This window comes from Octodon degus, unplaced genomic scaffold, assembly GCF_000260255.1.
Source record: "Octodon degus isolate 3935 unplaced genomic scaffold, OctDeg1.0 scaffold00094, whole genome shotgun sequence".
In the NCBI taxonomy this organism is placed as follows: Eukaryota; Metazoa; Chordata; class Mammalia; order Rodentia; family Octodontidae; genus Octodon; species Octodon degus.
Genome location: NW_004524670.1, coordinates 5,370,092 through 5,387,181, shown reverse-complemented (window position 1 = coordinate 5,387,181; position 17,090 = coordinate 5,370,092). Strand labels below are relative to the sequence as shown.

General features: G+C 39.6%; 1 protein-coding gene across 1 annotated transcript in view; it reads right to left on the bottom strand.

Moving 5' to 3' along the window:
- Tmem38b (transmembrane protein 38B) overlaps positions 1–16,122 on the bottom strand; it is a 60,010-nt gene extending 43,888 nt beyond the window's left edge. Inside the window, exons 1-2 of the mRNA XM_004638068.2 lie at positions 15,935–16,122; positions 2,795–2,951 (exon numbers count right to left, since the gene is read on the bottom strand). Coding sequence (XP_004638125.1) covers positions 2,795–2,951; positions 15,935–16,046 — 269 coding nt within the window. The 5' untranslated portion in view covers positions 16,047–16,122. The remainder of the gene's footprint in view (positions 1–2,794; positions 2,952–15,934) is intronic.
- Positions 16,123–17,090: the final 968 nt, after the last annotated feature.

Genomic DNA, 17,090 nt, shown 5'->3' with positions numbered 1-17,090 from the left:
AAAATAAATAAATAATTTAAAAAAAAAAAAAAAAAAGCCTTACAGCCAATCTGGACCCAGAGATGACAACTATAATATCTATAGATAAGCACTGGGTGGTAAAATTATACAAATATGTAAAGAAGTGATTTCCATAAAAGAGGCACAGTGTGCTGTTATAATGATTATTTAAGGTGGGAAGATGTTGAAATTGCAAGGAAACAGAAAGGACTTCCCTCTGTGATGACTTGGGTATTGGTCACAAGAACATATTCTATAATTCATTAGGCCACATATTTGGCTTTGGTGGTTTTTCAAATGTTTACAATATAATAAAAAGATTTTTAAGTGGATATTTTTCTTAATCTAAATAACAGATACATATTTTTATTATATCACAATTCATACTTTATATATGTTAAAAATATTTTATAACTATTCAGCATTACTTGAAATTTTGGTGGGGGGTGAGACAGGGTCTCACTATGTAGTCCTGGCTTGTCCTGAATTCACTACGGAGCCCAAGCTGGCCTTGAACTCATGGCAAACCTCCTACCTCAGCCTCTTGGCTGTGATTACAAGGCCTGTTCCACCACGTCAGATTCAGTTGAAATTTCAATAAAGCCAAATTGTTTAGAAAGAGAGCTCATCAAAAGTAGGATTATAATCTAAATGCCTGAGTTGAATTTCAAACCTGCCATTAACCAACTCTGTAAGTCTCAATCTCCTTTTATATAACATTGGAATAATAAAAGTTCTAAAGTTAAAAAATAATGAAATGCTTTTTTTTTTTTTTTTTTTTTTTTGTATTTTAGGACAGGGTCTCACCGTATAGATCTGATTCCTGGCTATCCTCCTGTTCACAGTTTCCCAAGGGCTGGGACTACAGGCGTGTGCCACCACGCCCAGTCTCAACAGCCCTCTCAGCCTGTCCCAGGGGTGGGGCTAGCAGGGCAGGCCAGGGAATCAAACTGCATCTATCTAAGCAGGCACTTTAATCTGCTGAGCTATTTGTCTGGCCCTTTTATTAATTCATTGTATTAAAATGCACTTTAAATTTCCTATTTAATAGACAATTTAGCTTAAGACAAGAAAGTACACATTTATAAATGTACAAGTTTATTTCACTTAAGAGATCAACTAATCATGATCTGTAGTTCCCTTGCTACCCAAATTTGGAAATCCCCTGTAACAGTAGACAGTAATCCATATTTTTTGTGTTATATTTACTGAATCTATAACAGTACCTGGACACAGATAACAAAACAAAATAAAATCTCTGCTCCAATAAGCTGTTATTCTAGTTGAATAAGACAGAAAACATTTTTTAAAAAATCAACAGATAATGTCAGGTTTAAGAAAGTTTAAGAAAAAAACTAGAGAAGAGTAATGTGTTATGAGAAGGACTCTCTGATACAAGGAAATACAAGCTTTCTGGGGAAAGAACATTATAGGAAGAAAAAAGCAAGTACAAAGGCACTAAAGTTAAATAATACATTATACATCAAGAAACAGCAAAGTTCTTGTGGTTAGAATGGACTAAGGAGGAAAGGAGTGCTAACAGTGCAAAAAAACTTTGTAGGGTTTTATAGACCACTGTAAGAAGACTTTCCTCATAATAAGATCAACTATCAGGCATAGAGCAACATGTTCTAACTTATTTTAAAATAATCAGTTCATGTGCTACATGAAGAACAGATTCGGGGGAATAATAAAAGAGCAGCCAGACCATTTAGGGAGCTATTAAAACTATCCAAGCAAGAAGTGGTAGTTAAAACTATAAGAATAGAGGCTGGCAAGATAGCTCAGTGGTCTAAAGAAGCTGCTTAGGCAAGCTCAGGCAAGCACAGGGACTGCAGTTTGATCCCTGGCACCACATGCCCTGCCAGCCCTGCTCCCAGGGCAGGCTGAGCAGGCCAGAGTCCTGGTGTAGTGGCGCACGCCTATAATCCCAGTGCTGGGGAGGCCAAAAGCAGGAGGATTACCACAAGTCCAAGCTGTGTAGTGAGACCCTATAACAACCAAATGCATTAAAAAAAAAAAAAAAAAAAAACCTGTAAGAATAGAAGTAAAAGTGATGGAAAGTATCAGGTTCTATATGTCTTACTTTTTATATAGTTTAAGCATCTGTATTCATAAAAAAGACTTTCAAAATGCTATTATCTTTTTAAAATATTTTTACAGAAGTATATTTTTTGCTTTTGACAAAGCACACTGATTTGTATCAGACATTTTTTTCAACTCAATGCACCAATCCTCTTCAGCACACCTGTTTGGATTTGCACAAATCCAAAGTAAATGCATGTAACATTTTTTCTTCACATCAAATCTAAAAAATTAACGTTAAAAACTCATAAAGCTCTAAATCCAACAAAGAATATGTCAAGAATGATTATATATGAGCCACAATTACTTGGACTTTGATTGTTTGGCCACATTCATGACTTTTATCATGCTGTAACTCTTAGTTTTTCAGGACCCAATATTTAATGACCCTTCATGTTTGAAATGTTACCATTAAAGATACCCAAGATAAGGGTAACAGCAATTGCCTCAGGGAGAAGCAAGTGAGAAGGCCAAGAAAGAAGTGTACTTTATACTGAACATAGTGGGCCAGGGAGATGGCTCAGTAGAATAAGGGCTTCCCTGGCAAGCGCAAGGGCCTGAGTTCAATCCCTGGCTCCACAAAAAAAAAAAAAAACCAAAAAAACAGAATGAACATAAAGTACTTTTTGAAGAAAATAAATTCCATTTCACTAACAATTTACTAAATTTTTTTGAAAGTATCTCACAGTTCACCACACTGGTTGCTTACCAGATTGAAGATGCCAGTAAAACATTAGTATGGTTTGTAAGAAACTTCAATGGAGGCTCTGCAAGCAGCATACAGGATAAAATTCCCCCACCAAAGCAGTGTAGCATAGCAGTGAACCAGCTGGAAACAGGATTCTGACGTGCTAACTCTGCTGCTCCTAAAATGGTAAATTAAAAACATAGTCTGAGACGGTTATATATTTATTATACAAGCCCCAAGTACCCATCACACTGAAGAAACAAACTTTGTGAAGGAGGACTACAAATATAAACCTAGCCCAGGAAGCTGATCAAGACCCAATCTCAAACAACAAAGAAAGGTGACTGGTGACAGCTCAGTCTGAAGGCCTGATCTCAATCCACAGTACAGTAAAAGTGAGTAAGTAAATAAATAAACTTCATAAATTCATAGTTTTAAATAATTATTCATATGTATGCCAATCATGATCAATAAAAATTATGTCTTCTGTTATTTACAGACTAGAAAACTTTTTTTAATGGTTGGTTTTTGGCATCTCCAAAATACTCTGATCAGGAGCCAGCAAGATAGCTCAGTGGACTAAGGCATCTGCTCAGGCAAGCTCAGGCAAGCACAGGGACCATGGTTCAATCCCTATACCATATGTCTCGCCAGCACCACCCCCAGTGCTTGATGACCCCGCCTGAGTCCAGGCATGGTGGTGCATAATTTCAATTAATAAAGTTTTGAAAAACTATAAGAAAACATGTGTTTTTTAAAAAAAATACAAAGAGGGCCAGGAAGATAGGTCAGTAGAAAAAGTACTTGCCTGGTAAGCACAAGGGCCTGAGTTCAATCCCAGTTCCACAAAAAAAAAAAAAAAAAGATGTGTTGAAATGGACAATTTTCTAAGAAACTGTAAAATGGCAAATTCCCTTAATAAAAGCTAGAAACCTGAACATGTAAATAACTATAGAAAAAAAAAATTCAGGACAAGGACCTAGTTTCACAAAGGTACTAGACCTAATAAATTAATTAAAAAAAAAATTTTACTACTTCTTGATTGCTCATTCTTTTATTTACAACCACTGGAAAGTATACCGAATGTTGTGGCTTGATCTAAAGTGTCCCCTGGAATTCTAATGTGTGTGGAGAGCAACTAGATCATGTGCTACAATGGAGGTGTCACATTTGGCAGTGGCCTGATCCACTGATGTGTCTGTGCCTGAATGTGCAGGCAGGATGGGTCTGTGGAGAACAGGTGAGTTCCTGGGGGTCCAACCTGGAAGGATGCCTCCCTCTCCAGTTCATCCCTCTACTTCCTAACCAGCATGATGTGAGCAGCCTTCCTCAGTCGGACCCTTCCACCATGTCCTTCCTACCCAAGAGCCTGATACTCAAAAATTATGAGCTAAAATAAACCTCTGCCCCTGTAAGTCATGGAAGTCAGGTATTTTGTTCCAGAAACAATAAAGTAACTAAGGCTATAAAGGAGAGAAATTATCCTATGAAAGAACATAACCCCAACTTTGGGTTAATAAACATACCAAACATACTAAAGAAAACAAACTCCTTTTTTTTATTATTTTAATGTATTTTAGTACAGGGACTAGAGGCCCTCACTATACAGATCAAACTCATAGTGATCCTCCTGTTTTCAGCCTCCCAAGCACTGGGATTACAGGCACACACCACTACACCCATTCTAGTCACTATCCCAGCACGCCCTGGGAGTGGGGCTGGCATAGCATGCTGGAAATCAAACCCTGGTCCCTGTGCCTGTTTAAGCAGGGGCTTTGGTCTGTTGAGCTATTTGGCCGGCCCACGAAGTCCTAAATATAAGTAATAAAAATAAATATGTAATAAAAATAAAGATGTTATTTCATACATACCCAGTTGGGGGGAAAGTGACTGTTTACTATTAATAAACTGAGAAAGGTATAAAGAAATTCATATGTTCTTAAGAGAATATAAACAAATTTGCTCAAAAGTAAACAAGTAAAGCTGTTTGGGCACTATTAAAGTTTTAAATTTAAAACTGATTCATTTAGCCAAAAAAAGTTCACACAATATTAAAGCAACATTCTTCATAATGGTATGAAAAATAAAATTATCTGAATGACTATTATCAAAGAAATAAACTACTTTCAGATCAATGCAACATAGGAAGATCTCTGAGATTTACTACTGAGTAAAAACAAATACAACCATATTAAACAATATTATGGGAGGAAACCCAAACACTGCACACAGCTTCAAGATATATAAGGAATGCAAAGAAAGGGTCTTTAATAACAGCACACTGTTTACTGTTACTAAATCTCAGGAAAAGTCTAAGGTTAAGCAAAATGGTCAATGGAGCTTTAAATGTATTTAATTATATAATAATGTCTGAATTGTACAAATTTAAATATTAATTTATTAATTGTATAAACAAATTCTTAACAAATTATATCACAGATAACCTAAGGAATGTAACACCCATTTTACAGAATATGGTTGCTTTACACAAATTAACATAGAAAAAAGATCACATGTGGCAACTTATAAAGTCTACATGAAAACACAACCAAACTGGTAACTGTTCTTTCTTCCTAAACAAAGACCCAATTATATGAAAACAAGTAACAAAAAACCCTGCAAGTTCACATGTACATTCAAAGAAGTAAAATTAATACTTGTATGAATCTAAAAATTCATAGGACCGATAGCAAAAAAAAAAAAAAAGAAAACTTTAGTGCAATTTACTATTCTACAAAATAAAACATTCCCAGCACTGAACGTGAGTGGAACACACATTTTGCTGAGTGCAATGATGTTAAGATTTTTTTTTTTTAACCAGAAATTGCACTCAGGACTTTGCACTTGCCAGGCAGGCCCTGTGCTTCTGAGCTATATCCCTGGCCCGATGTCAATATTTAATAATACATATCTGGTGATTACTCAAGAGATGGTGACTTGTTTCAATCCGGAAGAAAAATTAGTTGTGAAAAAATTTTAAAACATGTCAAGTATCAGTGTAACAATTTCCCCTAGTTCTAAGAATTTTCAAAAGATATTTTGATAACACATGGTCATGCTGTCTTTAGGGACCATCCCTTATGTAAGATTTAGTAATACTGTCTGTAATACATACTTACAATGGAGACAGATAAAGTCATCTATTAAATGTGTATAGACATTGTTGACTATTTCCCCATACAGTGGTGATTAATAGCTGTGCTGGGCAGTCAGCACAATGAACAAGCATGTTCTCTGAGTTTTTTTCTTCTGGTAGACAAGTACTAGCTGAACAATCAACAAGGCCAGACTGGGCCAACCTCAGACTGAAAGGCAATATAGAACGTTTAAGAATATTAACTATAGAGCTTAACTGCCCACAAACAAACCCTCTAGCACTCTCTGTGTTAATACAATAAGCTGTCTGCCTTCCATAACTCCTTTTTTTTTGGTGGTTGTGATGGTGATAATTATGGTAGTGGTACTGGGAATTAAACCCAGGGCTCTGTATTAAACTACACCTCCATCCCTTAGTTATCTTTTGGGGGGATAGTAGGGGAGACAGGGTCTCAGTATATATATATATAGTCCAAGCTGATGTTAAACTTGAGGTAATCCTCCTTCCTCAGCCTACTGAATGCTGGGATTACAATTTGTGATACCGCACCCAGATCTATTTATTTATTCACAAATTCTCACTAAATTGTCCAGGCTAGGCTCCAACTTGAAATCTTCCTGCCTCAGCCTACTCACCTACTGGTATTACAGGCATGAGTCACTGTGCCCACTGCTTCCCACATCTTTAAAAGAGATTATCTCACACACACACACACACACACACACACACACACACACACACACCAGAGCTCCTCTAAAAAAAGAGAAAAGTAAAATGCTAACACACCTCATAGTATTAACTACAGATGGGTAAATCTAGAGTACTTAGAATGGGCCTGGTGCTTAGTAAGTAATGCATACTGACTATCATACTACCACAGAATGGGGTGGAAAGAGCAAAATTATCCTTCTTTCTCTAGACTTTACTATTCAATCACAGTTCTGTGGAGTTACTGTTTAAGTAGATTTGTCCATGCTATTAAACACAGTATTCTTCCTCTACTCCCTGCCTCTCTACTTTCTCTCCCCTCCTCTTTCAGAGTCCTCTCTTCTCCCCTCCCCTTGACCACCTTCTTTCTAGTATACCAGTTAGTCCTGAGATGCCTCATTGAAGTAAGAGTTGGTAACTGATTGCTTCTGATACACTTACGATTACAGGGGCCTGCGACATAGCTCAGCAGACTAAGTGCCTGCTTAGGCAAGCACAGGGACTGAGGTTTGATCCCTGGTACCACATGCTGCGGGCAGCGCCCACCCTCACCCCTGAACTCTGAGCCAGACACCAAGACTGGGCATGGTGGCACATGCCCATAATCCCAGCACTGGGGAGGTTGAAAACAAGGGATCACTATGAGTCCAAGCTGCAAAGTAAGGCCCTGTACCAAATACATTAAAAAAAAAAAAAAATGAATGAATGAATGAATGAATTCTTAAAAATAAAAAAGGGGAGGGCCAGGGAAATGGCTGAGTAGAAGAAGCGCTTCCCTGGCAAGTGCAAGGGCCTGAATTCAATCCCCAGTTCCCCCCAACCAAAAAAAATACAATTACAGAATATTGGCTGGGATCTCTATCTTTTATATTCCTCAGTGTCTTGTCATACTAAAGCTTTTGACACTCATCACTCATTAAGTCAAATCCATATATATCATGTTCCTTTGACAATTAAAACAATACAGAGCAAATTGAAAAACACTTTTATACAAGGTATTCACACATATAATATTCATTTGTGATTTCGTCTATCAAAGTAATCTTCCTTTTCCTTCAAGTTTCACTTAGCATTCCCCTTAGCATATCAAATTCTACACTTTCTTCACAAGTCATACCTCCAGTTCTCCAATGTATAATTGCTAATATTTGAGACACTAACAGAGATTTTAGTATGGTGCAGGTGCTCAATAAATGTTTCTCATCTAAAGGAAAGGTATATGTGTAATATTTCAGAGTTTAAGCATAAAGAGAAACAACATTAGTTTCACCTGCCTAGAATCGTCACAAATCAGACTGGAAGCTGAGACTGCTTTTTAGTTGTCTAACTTCTGGGTAGGGCTTCTCAATTGCTCTTAGGATAAATTTCACTTTTTATAAAATGGAAATAATGCATATCTTATGAAGATTTGAAGTTAGAGAACACACATAAAACACATTTTTACACCAAGGACATGGCACATACTCTGCTGATAGATTTCTCCGTTGAATGGATTGATCACTGACAACAGAGAAGAGGTACACAAAATGACAGACTTCTGACCAAATCCTCTCAGCCCAAAGTATAATCTGCTGAGTGCTTCTTCAAAGACTGGGATGAGAAGGACATATCCCAGCAGTGAAAGAGCACTCATAAAGCCAACAGTCTTAAATCAATGAAAATAAGATTTTATTAGGAAAAGAACAGATGAGGATGTCTCCCTCATATCAGTTCTATTTGTCTAATTTTCAAAATCATGGCTTCAAAAAAATGTCTATAACTGAAAGTATTCTTAATATACTGACATTTCAAAGAGGGGAAAAAAAACCCTCTGTCCTACCTTGAGTTAAATAACTATGCTATGAAGAGAATTACTTTCTCCTAAATTTTTAGCAAACGGCGTTACATTACAACCTGGATCTAATTCCAACTATAAGGTGTTTAAAATACAAATAATCATATAAATTTTAATATTAAAATACTTCAAGGGAAGGAGGAAATAAGCTGGGGAAGGCAAGATAGGCAGAGGATGCAGCAAGTGTGAAAGTCCTGTTCTCCGGGAGACTCCTAATGGTGGAAGAACGGCAGGAGGTGCACAGGGCTGGCGCAGTGCAGGAGAGGTTAGCTATTTAAGCAAGCCATGTAATTCCCCTGTGCATCACAGTGGGAACCTAGCTTTCACTCCAACCAAGTAAACCAGAAGCTAGCAAAGTTCTGCCAGTAAGTACTTTAGACTCCACTGGCCAGTCTCCACTCACCCAAATATGCCAATATAAGGTGAAAGCAGCCACAGAAAATACAAAAACTAATAAACAAGGCTGCTTTCTAAGAAAATGCTATTTATTTTCATCATGAAATAAAACACACAGAGTCACCATCTACTCCCATGAAGTCACTTAAAATCACATCTCTGAAATCCCTCACTTTGGCCAAAATGAATCATTAGGCTATTTTTAAAACAGTTTTATTCATTTCATTATAATAAAGCTTGGAAAGATATTTTGAATATATGGAAAACACGGCTTTTTAATTTTCTTGTACTCAGCCCACCTTAGTTCAACAGTACATAGCTATATCTTTCTTCATCTCTAACCAGGCCTACTAAGGGCAGATGTTCTGAGGCTGCCCCCCAACACTCCAGGCTCCTGCCCCACCAAAACCCTTGAAAAGGGAGCCTCACTGGGGCTCCAAGCTTCCTGCCCTCATGACATGGGTGTGTGGTGCTGTCTGTGTACACTAGCTCCAGCACTCCTTCCAGCCCACTGCCAATAAACAACTATTTAAGGGGAAGGGGACTGTTGCACTATAGCTCCTCTCAAAATATGTAACATTCGGCTTGCTAGTGGTTCAAGAAGCATGGAAATGCTCTACCTTTTGCCTACACTTAAGGTGTTAAGTATTTTTAAATTATATATTAGTATATTTCTGCTTTAATCTTTCTGCTTTATAAATTTATATCCTTAAAAACAGAAGGAGGAACAGTAAAGAACCTAACAAAACTCAGATCCTCAAACATGCTTTTTCATCAGTCTTCCCCCTGCCCCAACCACTGGGGATCAAACTCAGGACCTTGGGCTGGGGAGATAGTTCAGGGGTCTAAAGCACCTGTTTAGTGCCACTTGGTAAGTGGCACAATCTTCATTTTGATTCTGTGATCCAGAGTAAGAATTATTATGGTAGAAAAGATCAAGTAGAAACCAACAGAGGAAAGAAACAAACAAAAAAGAAAACAGAAATCAGTGTCACAACCAAAGAATTGGAAGATTATAAGATGTAACTTGCCCATTTTGGGTCTACACATAAAGCAGATCTATTTTGACGAGTGACTTAATTATCATAAATATATACAGGTAGTAACTCCAATTTCAGTTAGTATTGAAAATGGTTATTTTGTATAATTGGTAACCAAATGCTTTTTCTCTCTATATTAACTTTCTTTAAAAAAAGAACACAACAAAAAAACTTTAGGGCTGACCAGATAGCTAAGCGGATTAAAGCACCTGCTTAGGCAGTCGCAAGGGCTTGGGATTCGATTCCCAGATTGCCATGCCGGCCCCACTCCTGGGGCGCACTGAGACTGCGACTGAGACTGCGACTGAGACTGGGAGGGAGGGTCTCAATCTCTTGGAAGGCTAAAAATAGGAGGATCACTGAGTCCGATCTGCAGAATGAGGAACTGTAGACCCTGTACCAAACTCAAAAGGAAAAAAAAAGGAACAAGTGTATGAGTCTTACTTCAGGTCTATGTCAACTTTCCCACTTTTCAACATAACCCACAGAGATTTTGATCATACTGAGGGTCTACACAGTTCCGTACTGGCCTACAATACTAATGATATTATAATAATTGGACTTGATGGTCAGGAAATAGTACTTTAGGTATCTTGCTAAGATAAATGCAAACCAGAAAATGGGATGTTAAACTCTACTTCAGGGTGTCCGTTATCAATTGTGTCTAGACAAGAGATAGAAAATACAACAGTTCATGCAACAGACAAAATTTAATATAAAGAACTAAATAGAAAAAAAAAGAACTAAAGAGATATAAAACTGTTAATTAGGTGTTTCAAAGACAAAAAAATGAAGTAATATTATCACAAAGGTTATCAGGTGCAGAAAGCAGTTTCTATTCTGGGGCAGTAAATGATAAGCTCAAATTATTAAAATTTAGAAACTTTGAGGAAAAGCTCTTTAGAGCCAACCCAAGATATCCAAGAAGAAATCTATTTATTGTACAAATAAAATACTGAGTATAAAGTTCTTATCCCAAGCCAGCCAGCCCACTATATCAAGCCTGGAGGCACACATCTGTAAGCTCAGCACTCTAGTTAACTACGACAAGAGATTACAAGTTCCAGCCTAACCTCGACTACTTAGCAACTTACTGAGACCTTGTCTCAAAATTTAAAAACTATAAAAAGAGCTAGGAATGTAGCTTAGTATGAAGGCTCTGGGTTCAATCCCCAGACCACCCCCAATTGTTCAAGCAAAATTCTCTAATCTCACAGAAATATATAGAGACTTTCATTTCTGTTATCACACTGGGTAGAACGTATCCTGTTTTTTTTTAATCTTTTACCAAAAGTGGCTTTTGGAAGGTCATGAAAGTTCTATTTTTATATGATTACTGATTAAACAAGTGTGATCATTTTGAAAATTTCACTGAGCTGTGTATCTGACCTTTGCACTTTTCTGTATGTTTTTACATGAGGATTCATAAAAACCGCAAGGTTGTGCTACTATCATTGCTCCTACTTGCCCAGATAAAATAAAACAGCCCAACAGAAAAAATGAGCAAATGATAAGCAATCCATAGAATACCCAGACACACATTCTGAGTTAATCAGCTCTTCCACCTCATACAAATTAGTGGAAGGAAGAACAACAAACTGTTCCTGTATTTAACTCCTAAGACAAAGGAGAAACTGGCTTGTGTTATGGATATTGCAGAAATTATGGGAGAAAATGATCATGTCAAATGATTCTTTATTGATAAATTAAATATTAAGAAATTGGGAACATTAAATAGACCTGCAAAGAGAGAACACAGAATGGTTGAGAAACCTGGGAATTTGCCAGATCTGGAGGAAAGGCCACCTCTCTGGTAATAAATAAATTACCAAATGTAATAAATTATGTGATGTAGGAAGGTTATTTTAGTCCCTTATAAAGATTTCTCAAGGGGGCCTGGCCCTAGCTCAGTTCTTTAAGTGGCTGCTTCCCCAAAGATGTCAGGCCAGGTGGCTGTGGTTTGATTCCCACAACTCAAGCCAGCCAAACCTGCCCTGAAGGCATTTGGAGCAAAAAAAAAAGATTTCTCAACTGGAACTGAATCCTAAATGGATTCAATAACTCCTACTTTACAAAAATGTATGAGGATTAGAATTATCATACTGAAATATTCTGTATGTATCTGAAATCAACGATAACATTATTATGTAAGAAGGACAGGCCAACTTTTATAAGACTATCAAAACAAAAGGAAGAAAGTGAATTTGGTTTTCATTAAGTCTATACTATTATCTTTCATTTTGTCTCATCAACTCTATAATATGCTTGTACAGGATAGTACCATTTCAATAAATATTTGCTTAATTGAACTATATATGACTTGGGGACCTCCGGGAAGATGGCAGAGTAATAAGCAGCAAAAAAAAGCATCTCTGAGAGTTGCTGTTTAGACCCTAGACTAGAGGAAAAAAAAGAAAGTGGGTCCAAGAACCCAGAAAGGATCTGAAGCAAGAACAGGATCCCTTGGGCAGAGTACAAAAGAAATTTCAACTTAGAAGTAGGAGGTAGCAGGCAGAGCCTTCTCCCTGAGTCAGTACTCACTGACTGAGGAGTCAGTACTCACTGAACTGCTCTGGGAGGAGCAGTTCAAACCTTCCAATTCAGGGTGACTGCTGGCCACCCCAGGGGCCTCCATGGAGAGATGGAGCACTGGAAGGGAATAGTAGGTGTAAAGGACTGCATTAATCGGGACCATTCTTCCTAGCATTCCAAGACAGACTCGCTGAGGGTCATAAAAAATACTGTGGACCACTGCCAAAGAACCAGGGGCTCATCCTCAACAAACTGACATAAGATCTTAGACTCAAAGCCCAAACCCAGCTACCCTGGAGGACACCTCTGAGAAGCAGTCATTTCCTAATAGCTCTAAATACTAGCAATAATGCAACCCACCATAGGCAATTTATAAGCATCACCCAGGAATTCAACTAAACTGCCTATGACTTGAAGAGAGGTTAGCAAAAATAGCTGTGGCAAAATTTAAACAATAAACTTCATTCACAGGAGAAACCATTATAGATTAAATTTTCAGATGTCTGATAGAAAAGACTGAATGTGAATATCTAAATGTTTTTATTTTAATAAGGACTTAGGGCCAGGGAGATAGTTCAGTAGTATAAGCGAGCGCAGGGTCCTGAGTTCAATCCCAGTACCGGGAAAAAAAAAAAAAAAAAAAAAATCAAGGATTTAAACAAAAAAGATCACAAATTTAAAATTTAAGATAAGCTAGTGATAAAAATTTTGCATTAAACGTGTTCTCACTAGCAGTTTACAAAAGTGACAGACTCCAACTTCCTAATCAAATGCCCAGAAAACTAAAGGGGTTAAAATTTACAGTACTGGCTCCATCTAAAAATTATAGACAATCAGATGCCACGTTTCAGAAAGAACTAGAGTTAATTATGAGCCAAATAAAGATATCCTAAAAACAAAAATCCAATTTATATCCCCATATCTTCATCTTTGCTAAACAAAACAAATGAGATGCAATTTTTCTCCAAACCTCAGGTAGAAAGGGTTAATCTTCACTTTTTTGGACTCCACTAGGATTTTTTTTTTTTTTTTTTTTTAAGAACTAGGCACTGAGGCTGGGGAGATGGCTCAGTAGAATAAGCACTTGCCTGGCAAGTGCAAAGGTCTGAGTTCAAATCCCTGGTTGCACAAAAAAAAAAAAAAAAAAAATAGAACTAGGCACTATCTAAAATGGTAAGCTATAAATGGTAGGAAAGTGGACAGAGATTGCAGTGGTAGAGAATATTTCAAAACTAATATTCAAAGAGTAAAATGCTTGAGAGGGTGAAGGAAAGAAAAAAACTACCTTTTTGCAACTATAGATTTAAAAAAAAAAAAAAAAAAGAGCACAGCTGAACATGTTCATTTGGACATGGATATGAGAAAGCCATACATACACAATACACAAATCTCAGGAATAAGAAAGGAGAAAAAATTAACAGATTTGTCTATTTATTTATTTATTTATTTATTTTTTTAAATATTTATTTATTTTTATTTATTACATTTATTTATTGTGTGTGTGTGTGTGGCCAGCTCAGCCCACCAGGGGGTGGGGCTGGCTGGCATGTGGTGCTGGGGATCGAACCGTGGTCCCTGTGCTTCGCCAAGCTTGATTCAAGTAGGTGCTTTAGACCACTGAGCCATCTCTCCAGCCCCAGATTTGTCTATTTAAAAAAGGTAAATTGACTTGACCATGAAACATTTAAACTACTGCCATAAACAAAGTCAAAAGGCAGCTTTACCACACATAAGTACACTATCATTTACAAAGAAAATCAATAAAATAAAACAACCTACAGCCCAGTAGATAAATGGGCAAAAAATAATACATAATTTATAAATGAAAGACAAATGGCAAAAAAACCTAAGACGAACACATTCATTAGCAACCAGGACAAAGGCAAATGAAAACTTTTCTGATCATAAAAATGACAAGATATGAGGACTTGAAAATAGCCAACACTGTCAAAGGGAATAAGCTAACACAAATAGATTTGGGTTATTTTTTAAAATAATAAATGCAACAAGTGTTAACATAATGTATTCTTCATGAAAAATAATTATTTTTCAAACCAAAAACACTGAGAAGAGACACGTTGTATCCTTTTGTTTTGCTTTGCTTTGTCTTTCTTTTTGAGACAGGGTTTCCTTATGCAGTCCAGCCTGGCCTTAGCTCATTTTGTAGCCCAGGTTCCAAAGATCCTTGTGCCTCAGCCTCTCCAGTACTGGAATTACAGGTGTGCACAACCATGCCTGGCACTCTTTTGTAGTCTGCAGCAAATCCCCCTTCTGTCCGCTTCAAATAGGAAACTGGGCTGGATTATCATACGTGCTCTTATGCCATCACAAGTCACATAGTCTTTGGAAAGCCTTACACTTGTGAGAAAAATGTGAATTCCACCTAAAGCTTCAAAAATAATAATAACAGTAACAATAATAACAGCTGGACACTGCTGTAAAAATAACTTTAACCAGAAGACTCTGGAAACCCGTGAATTCCTGGGCCACACTTTTGAGAAGTTCCAATTTAGCCAGTACCTGGAAATGTCAAATTTTGAATATAGATTAGAAACAAAATGTACCTCTTTTTAAATTAGGGAACCAGAATCCTATGTAATTATTTTTCCTACTCAAATAATTGTCACAGTCCTCTTCTCCAGGTCAAAAACTCTACCAAAAAAATGATTTACATTGAGCTACAGATTTCAAAGAAGCAAAAAGTACTTTTGAGACCCAAGGAAGTAAGAAACCAGCAGTCCATAAAAGAGATACAGCACCACGTTTAAACCTTCACTAATCAACCACTTGCAAGGCAGGGCAGATCAGGGGCAGCAGGAACACAAGGAAAGAAATCCCTGACCTCAAAGAGAGATTCATAAAATACAAAAGGATGTTAGGAAAACTGCAAAAAAAGTAAAGCAAACACAGCAGCAAACATAACCTGAATGTAAGAAACAAAAATCACTAATACCATCCCTTCATCACATGGTTAAGAATCCAAAAGCCCGTGTCAAGCCCATGTTCCCATTCCACAGATGCCGAAACCACGCCAGATGACTAAGATGCGCAATGTCACGCGCGACTGTGAAAGCGAGACTCTCCTGGCTTCTCAGGTGATCCTTCTGCCTAACTTGCTCAACGGGCGTCAGGGTGGAAGCTGCACGGCTGGCTCTACAGAGCTTCAAGGGCATGCACAACTTTCCCAACTGGCCGGTAGGTAGCACCTGTTGGTCCCAGGGTCCCAGCCAGAGACCTGCGGTCCGGGGCAAGCGGCGGTGCCCGGAGTCCGCGAGAGCCGCGGCGGCGTGGGCACGGAGACCCCGTAGCGCCCGGACGGCCGCCGCTCGCCCCGCACGCCTGCCCCGGACCCCGGTCGCGCCCCCTGGGGCGAGCGCCGGGCCTCCTCCCTCCCCCGCCTCAGTTTCCCAGTCTGTACTTCAGGGTCCACCCTACCGGGCCTCGGCGCCCCTCCCGCTGGGCCCCGGAACCGTCCGGGCCTGAGGCGGGCTGGCCGAGGGCAGCCGGCAGGGAGCGGAGCGGGCAGGGCGCCGGTCCCGGCGCCCCGCACTCACCCGGCTGCCGCTTCATCGCCATCACCGACACGAGGTAGTGGGCGATGTCGAAAAAGGGAAACATGGACGTGTGGGAGAAGGCCAGCGTCAGGTCATCCCACGGGGAGTCCATGGCGACTACCGACCGCGGCAGCGCGCCGCGGCGACAGGGTCCCCTCCAGCGCGGCGGAGGTGGGGGAAGGGACAGCCGCGGGCGCGCGCTTCCTCGCGCGGGCTCGAGCCCCGCGCATGCGCTCCGCCTCGCTACCGGCTCGGGGGGCGTGGCCGGGATCGGGGGCGTGGCCGGACCTGTAGGAGAAGGCCCTGCCGGCTGGGGGCAGCGCTCGGGCGAGAGCGGCGGGCGCGGTGCGGAGCGCTCAGTCTCCCCGGCGTCTTCTCAGTGCCGGGCGCTGTGCCAGGCCCCCGGGGGCCAGCAGATGCGCAGAGACAAGCCAGCCAGGTTTCTTTCTGTACACGGCTGTCATTCACCTTGCGCTGAACAATCACAGTGCAAGTCACGCTGCGACTCACTGGCAACACAAAAATAAGTACTATCTTATCTTCGTGAAACTTGAGCTACTCCGAGGTGTTTTTGTTTTGTTTTGTTTTGTTTTGTTTTGTTTTGTTCTGTTTTCCTTAAGAATGCACAAAGTTGTACAAAGCGTAAGAAATAGGAATGTGATGGCGGTTCCCAAGAGAGGAAGGTAGTTCCGGGGGAAAGTAAGGTTCCCGAAAAGCTGCATTTTAAAAGCTAAATGAGATATGCAAGCTCAGTGACAAGTGAAAGGAGGCACAGTGTTTCTGCCGGACTACACACAAGTTTCGTCCTTCAGTGGCAGTAAAACCAAGTGACCGGGCTTCTGGGCTTAAGTTCTCCATCAGTCACTTCATCGTGTTCGGGGACATCTGATTAAAATGCGCGCTCAAACCCTGAGCTGAACTGCGTTGATTTTTAGGGTAGTGAAAGGGCGCAGGGACGTGCAAACAGCAAAGTTAAGAAGAGCGTGGTGAGAAGAGACGAGAGCGGGGAAGCTGGAGTGCATTCAGTGGTCCACAAAAAAATGTACAGACGGAGGGGGACAGCCGGAGCAGAGCCCCACGCGGGCAGTGAAGGCGGTGGTCGTCAGCTCCACCTGGAAAGGCAACAAAGAGAGCTGTGTTCGTCAAAGAAGGAAAG